This window comes from Oryzias latipes, chromosome 8 (genome assembly GCF_053564925.1).
Source record: "Oryzias latipes strain Hd-rR chromosome 8, Olatipes_Hd-rR_3.1".
NCBI lineage: Eukaryota > Metazoa > Chordata > Actinopteri > Beloniformes > Adrianichthyidae > Oryzias > Oryzias latipes.
The window spans coordinates 14,831,561-14,842,422 of NC_136244.1; the positions used below are offsets into that span (position 1 = coordinate 14,831,561).

The 10,862-nt window shown below is 45.8% G+C and overlaps 1 protein-coding gene across 1 annotated transcript; it reads right to left on the reverse strand.

The window, feature by feature from the left end:
• Positions 1–13: 13 nt before the first annotated feature.
• On the reverse strand, positions 14–9,478 carry tecpr1b (tectonin beta-propeller repeat containing 1b). Its single transcript, XM_011478241.4, has 26 exons — positions 9,340–9,478; positions 9,073–9,168; positions 7,731–7,962; positions 7,475–7,657; positions 7,250–7,372; positions 7,056–7,178; positions 6,453–6,627; positions 6,203–6,303; positions 6,023–6,124; positions 5,423–5,550; positions 4,771–5,351; positions 4,583–4,698; positions 4,351–4,506; positions 4,120–4,269; positions 3,891–4,048; positions 3,632–3,753; positions 3,227–3,314; positions 3,048–3,144; positions 2,902–2,981; positions 2,776–2,832; positions 2,530–2,704; positions 2,313–2,448; positions 1,959–2,051; positions 1,776–1,882; positions 1,588–1,707; positions 14–1,514 (listed from the first exon to the last, which is right to left on the reverse strand). Exons 3-26 carry the CDS (start codon positions 7,953–7,955, stop codon positions 1,383–1,385), a joined length of 3,528 nt encoding a protein of 1,175 aa, XP_011476543.1. The 5' UTR covers positions 7,956–7,962; positions 9,073–9,168; positions 9,340–9,478; the 3' UTR covers positions 14–1,382.
• Between the last annotated feature and the right edge of the window lie 1,384 nt (positions 9,479–10,862).

Genomic DNA, 10,862 nt, shown 5'->3' on the forward strand with positions numbered 1-10,862 from the left:
GGTGGATCGATGGTTCTTTTCATTGGATGACTCCTTTTATTTAAAAAGCAGCTATACAAGTAGAATATTTTAAATAATCTGATATATGTGGAACCTGGAATCTGGACTATAAAACACTTTTGCTGTAGAACAATAACTAATGTGAGCTCCAAAATATAAAATCCATTTGGCATTTTAGTGAGACAAAACTAAAATAAACTGTCATTCTTTTCCAGTTTTTTTTTCTTTTCATTTTCTAAACCAATTCAAATTTAATCAACTAAAGTGGACTATAAAAAATATATACATTTATTTTTCACATTTTTATTTATAATCCAAATTTGGATGTGAGAAATAATTTGTTTAAAGCTAAACTTTGATCTTTTTTAGAAAAACAAAACAGAAAACATATTTTTTGCCTGCAATAGACAGGCGACCTGTCCAGGGTGTATCCCGCCCGCCTTCCCTTAATGGGGATAGGCTCCAGCAACCTCGTGGTCTTAATTAGAATTCAGTGGGTTGGAAAATGGATTTAATAAAAATGAGTCAAATTATGGATTAAGTTTATTTTTTTTAATGGTTTTAATTGATATTTGTAAATCTAATTAAAAATATTTTGTCACTGCAGTCCAGATGAAAAGTTAAATCATTTTTTTCTATACTGACTTTCAGTCCAGAGACAAAACAGTGTTTTTGGTTTAAAGTTAGAAAAACAAATCTAGATTTTTCTGGTTCATAAACCCCTTTCCCTTCATTTCAAAGATTTGTTAGCATATTAACTCCAAGGGGCGTCGAGCACATTCAGACTTTAATTTAGCATCTCCATGATTGTGCGGCTGGGTTGCGTTCACAGCCGCCGTGGCTCTCAATGGTTCCAGTGACCAGATTCTTCTTCCAGCAGGAAGAAGGTTTTATTGCAGGGCAGCGAAGTGTTCCCACACAGGAAAAAGAGTTAGATCTTGAAAAAAAAGCCCTCAGAAGGCATGTTGTAGTGGACTGGGAGAGAGGGGACAAAAATAAAGAACACACTAAAGCAAACACAAACTGAGAAACACTTCAACCAACAAATCCTCTGAATTGAAACCACATGCAAACAAACGACAGATTTCAGGCTGCAGCAGCCATGACTGTAAATTAGCCCTTCACTGAAATGCCTCCTCACGTTGGGTGAATAAATAAAAGCTATTGCTCCGTCCCATGATTCCTAGCAGTCGTACAGACACACACATGCACCCCCTTTTGCTGAATCCAGGAAACCCAGCCAGGCTCCAACACTCATCCACTCGTCCAGAACTGTCCGGTTGTGCGGTCCCTCCACACGAAGGGGAATTAGGGAATGATTCCAGGAGGCGAACGCAGATCCAGGCACAAACGGGGCCAGAGGAAGACGGCGGCAACGTTGACTACACACACACGGCACTCCCGTTCACCGTTCTCTGCGGGGCTGGGCTGCGGGCTGGCCCCAGCGGAGGAGGGTGGGGACTCCGAGGCGCCTCCACCGAGTTCCCCCTCACGCTGATGTGCTCCCAGCCTCCCTGGAAGCCACAACATGGGTTATGCAAAGCCATGAAAAGCTGACTGAAAGCAGATGAGAGGGCAGGAACCTACCCCTATGCCGTAGTCCCAGGACTGGCCCTTGGGCTGCATGGGCCCCACACCCACCCTATGGCAGACTGCTCCTGGAGTCTCCGCGGGGAAGCCTGGAATTCCATCAGCAATGACCCAAACCTGGAAAGACGCGAGCATCTGATCAAACCTCACAGTGAGAAGAAGACTGCAGGTTCCACAGCACCCACCTGGTCCAGCGGGCCCACCGAGACTTTGGTGACGTTGTTCGAGATGAGCTCCCAGGCAGACCCCTGGGGGTAGCTGGGGGTGAGGCCCTGTCTGTACCACAGGTTACCTGTTGAAGGTGGAATTTCAACTCAGCTTCTTCACTTTAATTCAGACAGGAAGCTGCTGAGATTAATGTTCCTCACTGTTTTCATCCACAGCGAAGACGGACGTCCGTCCAACCGACAGCTGTCTGAGGGTCTGTCTCAGAGGGGAGGGGATGTGGTACCAGCATTCTCCTGCAGGGGGAGACAACAAAACATGCTGTTTGAAAAGAGCCTATTTAGGTGGGTCACAGGCTCTCTGCTCAAGAGTTCTCAGCAAGGGGGAGGTGAAAGGGGGTGGGGTTGCTCCTGTTGCTCTACAGGGCTATGTCTTTTTGATTTTGGCCAAAAACAAAATAATCATAATTACAATATCATTGGAAAGGCTTTTACAAGAGATCAATAGATGATCGGAGGGGGACTTTAAAGAGACTTCCTGTCTCTGTGACCTCTGACCTGCAGGGTTTTGCGGCGACACGGATCCCCTGTAAAACACGGCTCCATCCCTGGCGATGGCCCACACCTGGTTGGCTCCACCAATGGAGATGGATTTGAAGGGTTGGTCTGTGCCCACGTGGAGCCAGGAGCCGCCCTGAAGTCAGACACACGGCAGATGAGAAATTCCCGACAGGAACCCGGAGCTGCCCAACGGGTTGGAACTTTGTCCCCTCACCGCGGGATTCTGGGGGGTCACCCCCAGCCGACACAGCACATCTCCCTTGTCGCTGATGGCCCACACAGGGACCTGCTCCATCCGGCTCTGGGCCAGACAGGGCATGATGGAGATGTCACTCAGGCGGATGGGCGGGACCTGCTTCCACGGGCCTCTCACGGTGATCTTACACTTCCTGAACAGCACAGATGATGTGTTGCCATAGAAACGGCAAATGGATAAATGAATAGGCGTACGAGCGTGTACCTGGTCCATCGTCTGCGCCTGACAAAGTCCTTCATAGTTTTGTGGCCGTGAAACGTCCTGTGTGATGGAGAGGGGGGTAAACGGGGGCAGAAATGGGTCTTTGTGGCGTTCAAAAGAGCTGCTTACGTGGGGAAGTCTGCCGCGTACTGCCACCCCTCTTTGTCCGTCCCGCCAGGGACTCTGTCGTCCACGGTCCATTCTGACACCTAAATCGGAGTCCACTTCAGAGAGCGGCGCACAAAACCCAACAGAACCGGCAGAAATCGACCTACCCATGACCACTGCGGGGAAGGAGGGGTGGTGTTGGCTTTGGTGCACTCCTTCAGCCCGCCTTCATCGCTCCACATGGGCCGGTCGGTGGGAAGTCCTCTGAAGGCGCCAAAAGACACATCAAGCTTTCTGGACCAGATCGCCTAACGAGACTCACAACAAGGCTTTCCAAAGGTCCTACTTGTCGGTGTATCCGGTCACGGGGTTCCACCTCTGATTCTCATACACGTGCACGCTCCTGACATCGGATTGCTCATGGGTCTGGGCGACTGCGAGGAACGGATACAGACGGGTCTTCAGGCGTGCACATAAATCTACAGTTACACACGTGAATGTGTGCGTTTTAAAGCAGCAACAGATGGCAGAAACTTGAACTGCTGACATGGGACCTGTCACCACCGTGTCCACATTTAAAACATGCCTGTCCTCCCAGCCAGCAGTTTGCGTGCACTTCTTTTCTGCTTCATCTTTCTAAGAAATGGCTCTAGCAGCACTCAGATCTGCAGCAGCAAGTGTCGTTTTGTGGTTGTTTGCTATTTAGTCAAAGCTAAAGTGAAGTGTTAGCTCTCTCCGGGACTTGTGTTACCCGCATTGGGCCCACAGTGTCCGGTGTAGACCCAGGCGGTGCCGTCCCACCCGACACCCCACACCAGCCCCAGACTGTTAGACTCTACACAGCGCAGGTGACCCGGGACCTGCCGCCAAAACCTGCAGCACCACACAGCGGAAAGCACCCAGCGTTAGCCTGTTAGCACATGTTAGCGTGATAGACACATGCAGGCAGAGAAGAACGTCGGAAATGCGCAGCGGACGGGACAGAAGGCCGGACTTTCGGTCAGCCTCACATGAGGTCACAGGGCATGGCGTTGGCGGAGGCTTCCAGGGAGAAGCACGGCTCGTGGACCATGAGGTCTCCCTTTGTGGTGGTGGACCACACAGCCTGTCTGGATGGGGGTCCTGCGATGCCTCGACCCTTGCAGCAGGAGCCGGACAGCAGCTCCAACTGCAGCAAAGCAAAGACGCGACGTCGGCTTCAAAGTGTCAAACTCTGAGAAGTGTGTGGTTCTGACTCACCCAGTTGTTCATGTCCTGCTCCGTTTGGGCCGCCAAGACCAGAGGCCACCTCTGTTTGGTCCTCTCTGCTGTGTACAGGGCAAAGGCGAAGTGGTCGTCTCGTAGCAGCGGCACCAGCGCCGTCACTTCATGTATGAACACGTGGAGATACTGAAACGAGGAGTTGAAGATGTTTCATCTTCCTGCTGCTATAGGAACTCGTCTGCTTGTGACAAGCTGAGGAAAACCCACCTTTTTCTCATCATACTGTGTGTAATAAACAAAGAAAATGCTGTCTTTCCTGCCGTCAGGTCTGGTGGATTGCTCCAGGGCGACGCCCACGTCCAGCCAGCGCTGCGGCTTCCAGTCTCTCCACCATCGCAGGGAGCCTTTCCGAACCCACACCGACTGGGAAACAAAACCAGAAAGGAACGTGAGAAAGTGGCTCCGATTCACGCATGAGCCATCGACACAACACCCTCACGTTGCTTCTCTCCAGGGGTTTCTTGCTGATCTCCTGTCGGGGTTCCGTTTGCTGAGGCTGCTCGCTCCAGGCTGCCGACTGGACCGGAGTCAGGGACAAGGAGCTGGGGAGAGGTCCTGGAGGAGAAACACATATTTCCAGAGGAAGAAACAAAAGGAGCTGGAGATGCTTTAGTTCCTTTTCCTCACCAGAAGGACTTAGCCAGCTGATCTGCGAGCCCACGTCCACGTCGCAGCCTCCGCCGGAGATCCAGGCCCACACTGGCCCGTCCTCCTCCCCGACCCGTTGCGAGCCCTCCAGAGTCCCCAAATCGTAGGTGATGGCTGCAGGAGTGTCGCTCAACAAGCGTCCCGACACCTGTGCGTTCCGAGCCGCCTCCGCCCCCTCCAGGTCTACATTCATCCACGGGACATCTGCAGCTTGAGGCGTTGGGAGGACCGGGGCTGGGGGCAGAAGCTCCTCACCCTCTTCTTGGAGGGCCTCTGTGACAGTGGCTGGCTGCACCACAGGCCTGTCCCGGTCAGAGACCAGGCTGTTGATGAAGCTGTCACTGGCAGGGATGAAAGCTTTCGGGGCATCTTGTTGGGAGGCTGAGACTGAGACTTTCCCTTCTTGGGATGAGACTACAGAGGAGGCTTCTGCCTCCGTGACTGGGGTGTCTACAGGGCTGTGAGGGTCTGTAGGTCCAAACTCTGAGTCTGAGTCGGTGCAGCTGAGCACTGAGCCTTGAGAGGCCTCGGTCAGCGGGCCGCTCAGCTCACAATCCTCCCTTTGGGAACAAGAACACAACTTTAAAAGTGGGGCTAAACATCTGTGCGTTTCAGGAGATTCAGGACAGACCTGGGTGGAATAACCTCCTTACTGCTGCCCCACTGTGCAGACACGGGAATCCAGCCATTTCCACTTGGCTCTGACAGAGTCACACCCATCCTAAAATACAAGCCACGGTCCTCCCCCACCGCCCACACCTGACGGAGGAGCAGCAGAGCAACACACAGAGTATCATTTTCAGCTAGCAAATGTGAAACATAAAAACTATTCAGACAAAGTTTTCAAAGACTATCGGAGGCAGAAACAGGACGCAGGTAGCTGTGACTTTATAAGGACAAACGGGGTAAGGGGGGCTCCTGCCGCCTTTCCAATAACTGCAACCGTGAAATATGAAATATGGGATACGATGACGACGGCTTGGCCAGCTTCTAATTAGGGAGACTCCCATATGTCAGGCCCCAGGGAATACAGTTTACGGATATATAAGGCTGGAGTCGCTGCTGCTGGGACGTTGGCTGGGCCGCCAGGCCTTACTCATGTTACAGGGCAGTCGCAGTGTGAGTCTGAAGGCAGGATGGGGGGAGGACGTTTGAAAAAAAATCCTGTGACAAAGCAGCAAAAGCTGAGCGCCTGTTTGTGTTCTGATGCCTTCAACCAAACGCCATTAACCTGATCGTTTAGCCCGACGTCCACCATCATCATCTCCCCGCCGATGCTGATCCAGCCGGAGCCACAGGGGTTGTGGGAGTTCACCCCGCGCCTGAACCACACCTAGAAACACCCGAGCAGATGAGTAAAATAAAGCCAGCTGGGCTGCAGGGCACAAACACGGGAGGAGGAGTTGCTCACCTTGTAGTCTTTAGTCACCACCCAAACCACGCTGACTCCAACAGACACGTGGAGCGCTTCGATCTCTTTCCCCGGCGGTTCCACATCTACCCAGGAAGTCCCTGACAGAAGACGAATAGATTCATCTCACCAATGCACAAAACTCATCATTTTAAAAATGTTTTATGAGAAAACGATCTCATGGAAGTGGAGACAAACGGGGGTATTTGGGAGATACTTAGGAAATAAATGTGTTACACTGAATGCTGACCAGTTGGGCTGTCCAGGCTCAGGCCGGTGCGGACCAGCAGGTTCCCGTCCCACAGTAAAGCCCACAGAAGGTCCCCCGGGCCTGCTGATAACTGAGCAACCTCTTTGGGCACTTCAATTTCTTCCCAGCTGGTTCCCTCTGGGACACGAGGGTGGATGCCCTCTCTGAACCACACCTGCAGGCCAAATGGGGGGCTTTGTGAGGAATTCATTTCATTAAAACACGTGGATTAAACTACAAAAAGCGGAGAAATGTATTCTCCCACATGTCTAACACCTCAATTTTAACCTTTTACCATGTGATGATTGAAGTCACACTGCCATCTAGTGGCCAAAAATGAAAATTATCCCTACCTGCAGTTAAATTCTGTTCTTAACACAATACTTTTTTGAAAATAAAATCTCTAAAATACTTTAAAAGGCACCTTTAAAACCCTTATTGGAAATAACTAAATTTTTCAATTATTCACATTCTAACCTGTGATCTGAATGTTCTATATCATAATGTTTTTAACGTTTAGAATTTGGTTTCTTAAAACATAATATGTAGCGTAAGCTTCACATAGTTCCACCTAAGCCCATGTAGTGGGTCTAAAAAACTGACCTGTCCTTGTTGCGTCACCCCCCAGAGATAAGGATACCTCCCAGACTGGTCGCTCATCTCCCATCCTCCACAGCTGATGTCACAGAGTGGCAGTGGGGGCTTCCTGGGATTTTCCAGGGGGATCTGCAGAAAAGAAGTGTTGACCAAAATCTGTGGAAATCTCAAAAAGTGAGAAGAAGGGAGGTTTTACAGACTTTCGCCCAGGTTCCTTGTGCTGTATATCTTCTATAACGGATCCATCGCCTCCGGCGGACGCAAGAGTTCCACTTTTTCTCTGGAGAGAAGTTTGCTGGGAAATCAACAGCGTACTCCCAGCCCTGAGGAGAAAAGAGTGTGCAACCAAAAGGTTTCGATTTGATTAATAAAATGACAAGGAAAACAGAAGAACAAACAACAAAAGAGTCCAGAGTTGTTCTCACCCCGGTCTGGCTGGGTTCCCCCCCACAGCTCTGATCCACGTACCAGTCTCCCTCCCACTCCCAGCTGCGGGAGGGGAGCTGGAAGCTGTGGAGCGGCTGGGGATTCATCCCAGTCACATCGCTCCACGGCCAGCGGTCAGTGGGGAGCAGCACATCAGTGAAGCCGTCCACAGGGTTCCACCGCTAAAAGCATGCAACACGGCTTTAGCGGCACTAACACACACTTTTGCGCACAACATCGATTTGTGCGTCTGACCTGGTTCTCATAGGTCTCCTCCCGGTAGCGGATGGGGGTCTCGCTGGGGATTATATTCAGGTAAACATGATGATCACAGCCGATGCCCCAGCAGCGGTCCTTCCCCGCCGTGACCCGCTTCAGCTCCAGCAGCATGTCGTCAGCGCGCACCCAGCTCTGGCCGGCTGTGGAGAGGCTGTACACCCTGCCGTACACATCCACGGCCCACAGCAGAGTGATCGGCATGGTGGTCCTTTAACAGAGGTTTAGAGAGCAAGCATTTTCTAAAGATGACTGTTGTACATTTAAGGCACTTTCGAAACCTTTATGTAGATAATTCAAAATTCAGTTGCTTTAAATATGGTAGTTTATAATAAAGGGATACTTTAAAAATAATGCTAGACAATATTTTTCTATTGTTCAAAAAGTGTAAAATGTTGCAGATTATGCATAAATGATTTAGTTTAGTATTATTTTTTAAATCTATTTGAATTCTTTAGCCACAAATATCAAATAATCTAAATTGAATTGTAGCATTAGGTAATTCATGGTTTAAAAAGCTCATAAAAAAGGTATTTAATTCCAAAAATTATGGAAATAATGCAGGAAATATTATTTGCCTCAACTTAATATTAGAGGTCAACAATAGAGTAAGAATTGTGCATTTTTTCTTGTTTAATTACTCTTGACTGTTTTTAGGGCAATCAAGGGATTAAACAGTGCTTACATAAAAAAGCTATTTCTATGAAATATCTTCTAATCTATCAAGCAAAATAACTGAATTTGTCACAATTTCTGCAGTTTAAACTTCTAGTTATGTGAAATCAGTTTTAGAAACCAACACAATTTATTTTTAATTTGAAATTCGACCCAAAAAATCATATTCAATCAGGATTTGAAATCAGATTGTCAAATGGTAAATGAAAACAAATATGTTCAGTAGTGTTGATTTGATACATAAGTACTTTGTATTTATTCAGGTCCCCATGTAATATGTTGTACCTTATAAATAAAGTTGGATTTGAATGGGGGGGACTCCTTTATTTTGACTTTTTTTTTAAAACCGGAACATCCGTTTTTTTTATTTTTACGCTAACTTGACTGCTGCTCTCTTGACTGACACTAATCCGTCAGATCGTAGACAGACAGTGCTCCGTTACATTTAGGCCTTCATTTATCCCTTTCCCATAAAAAAAACATTATTCTTTTAAAAGTTAGAAGTTTATTCAAAATTAACACAGAAAATTGGTTTAGGGATGTAAATGAAAATGTTGTAAAACGACGCCAAACAGACGTTACGTACAGACGTAGCAGTTTACGTACTCACGTAAAGAACATCTATTGGTGTCAAAAGGGAGCGTACCTGAATACTTAAGATCCTCTGTTGTCAAGGAAATAGCAAGTAACGCGTCATGATATCAGGTGCAGCAAGCGATACATGCCGGCTCCCTGTCGCAGGCTGAAAGACATTCAAAGACACAGACATGTCGATGAATTTGATCATGCTAGCATCATGGCAACACAGAATGACTGACCGGGCTCACTGTCGTAAAGTCTGTATAAGCTGTTTACATCTTACTGCCGCAGGAGAACAATTAAAAACGTTCAAAGACAGGAGGTCTATACTCACGCATGCTGCTCGGCTGCGAACATCACCTCTTATGGAAACAAAAAAAAGGAAAACCGTTCATGCAAACCAAGGAATTTGATTCATATTCTGGACCAGAGACTTGCCCCGTCCAACTCCGGCTCCACAACAGGAAATGGAGGAAGTGCGTCCCTGATTGGCTCAAAATCAGCGTGAGTGAGGGATCTCCGCCTCTGATTGGTCAAAGGTGGAGCTCTTTAGATTTTTTTTCCGACCGCTGCAAACCAAAGGACATATTTTAAATATTCATTCGGTGTCAGATTAATTATTGAAGCGCATGGCAGGTGTCTCTTGTTTGGTTGTAGTTTTGAGCACAGCATTAGCATTGAAAACAAATGTTTAAAAGACAACTACAGAAACCAATGAGAGAAATGAACATCCTTTGGAAAAAACGTCCATTTACATCAATAAATTCATAAAACAAACACAGAGCAGCAGTCATAGTTAAATACATTGATGGGCAAGTACCTGTGGAATTTAGTTTACCACATAAACACTAAGATAAAAACAAATGTTTGCAAGCCAAAGGAAAAAAAAAACTTGCACCTGCATTAACTTCAAAATAAAGTATGCGGTTGAAAATAACAAAGAAGTTATGAAAAGTCTTATTTAAAATAAAAAAGAAAAAGTTTATAAATATATGTATGTATGTATGTATGTATGTACATATATATATATATACATAACTAAAATAGTATAGGATAGTTTATATATCCTTACTAAAATCTGGCTGTCAAAGGCCAGTGCTGAATTATTAATCCACGCTTTTATAACATCTAGAATTTTACATTATATATATATATATATATATATATATATATATATATATATATATATATATATATATATATATATATATATATATATATATATATATATATATATATATATATATATATATATATATTACTATTATCTATTTTATGGAGGGAAGCACTTTGAGATGCTTTGTTGCAGGAAAAGTGCTATACAACTTAACTTGAATTTGAATATAAAGATATGAGCCTTTTTCAAAATACGAAATATTTCATAACTTTTCTTACATGACTATTTTTCAAAATAAAAGACCCTGTGGTGTATTTTACTTTAGGATTATCTCAATGCAGTAAATGTAGAAGGCAGTGAATTTTGTTGTCAGAATTGATCACAAAAAAACCCCATACAGTTTATTAACCAATTGTGGGGCATCCCTGCCAGAAAATTGAAAAAGTAAAACTAATTCAAAGATAAGTCAGTGACCTTTATTGTTTATTTTAACCATAAGGCAAACCTAACATCCTTACATTTGTTTAAAAAAAATAGATCTACTTTAATCTGGTGCTTACTGACTGATTTTCTGCAGTATGCAACACACAAAAATCTGTCACAATGTTTTACTTCAGCTTGTGATACATATTGCCTTTCAACTGTTTATGAATGAGAAAAATTGATGCCACTTTTTTTTGTTTTGTTTTTTACTTTACAGGTAAAAACATTAAAAAAATTTTTTTATTTTCTTTAACCAG

Excerpts from the sequence above, each read along its gene's own strand:
- tecpr1b (XM_011478241.4), bottom strand. The coding sequence starts at position 7,955 with ATGCCGATCACTCTGCTGTGGGCCGTGGATGTGTACGGCAGGGTGTAC. Across the intron at positions 7,179-7,249 it reads CACAAGGAACCTGGGCGAAA|ATCCCCCTGGAAAATCCCAG; the intron begins GTCTGTAAAACC and ends TCTTTTCTGCAG. Across the intron at positions 1,883-1,958 it reads CTTCGCTGTGGATGAAAACA|GTAACCTGTGGTACAGACAG; the intron begins GTGAGGAACATT and ends CACCTTCAACAG.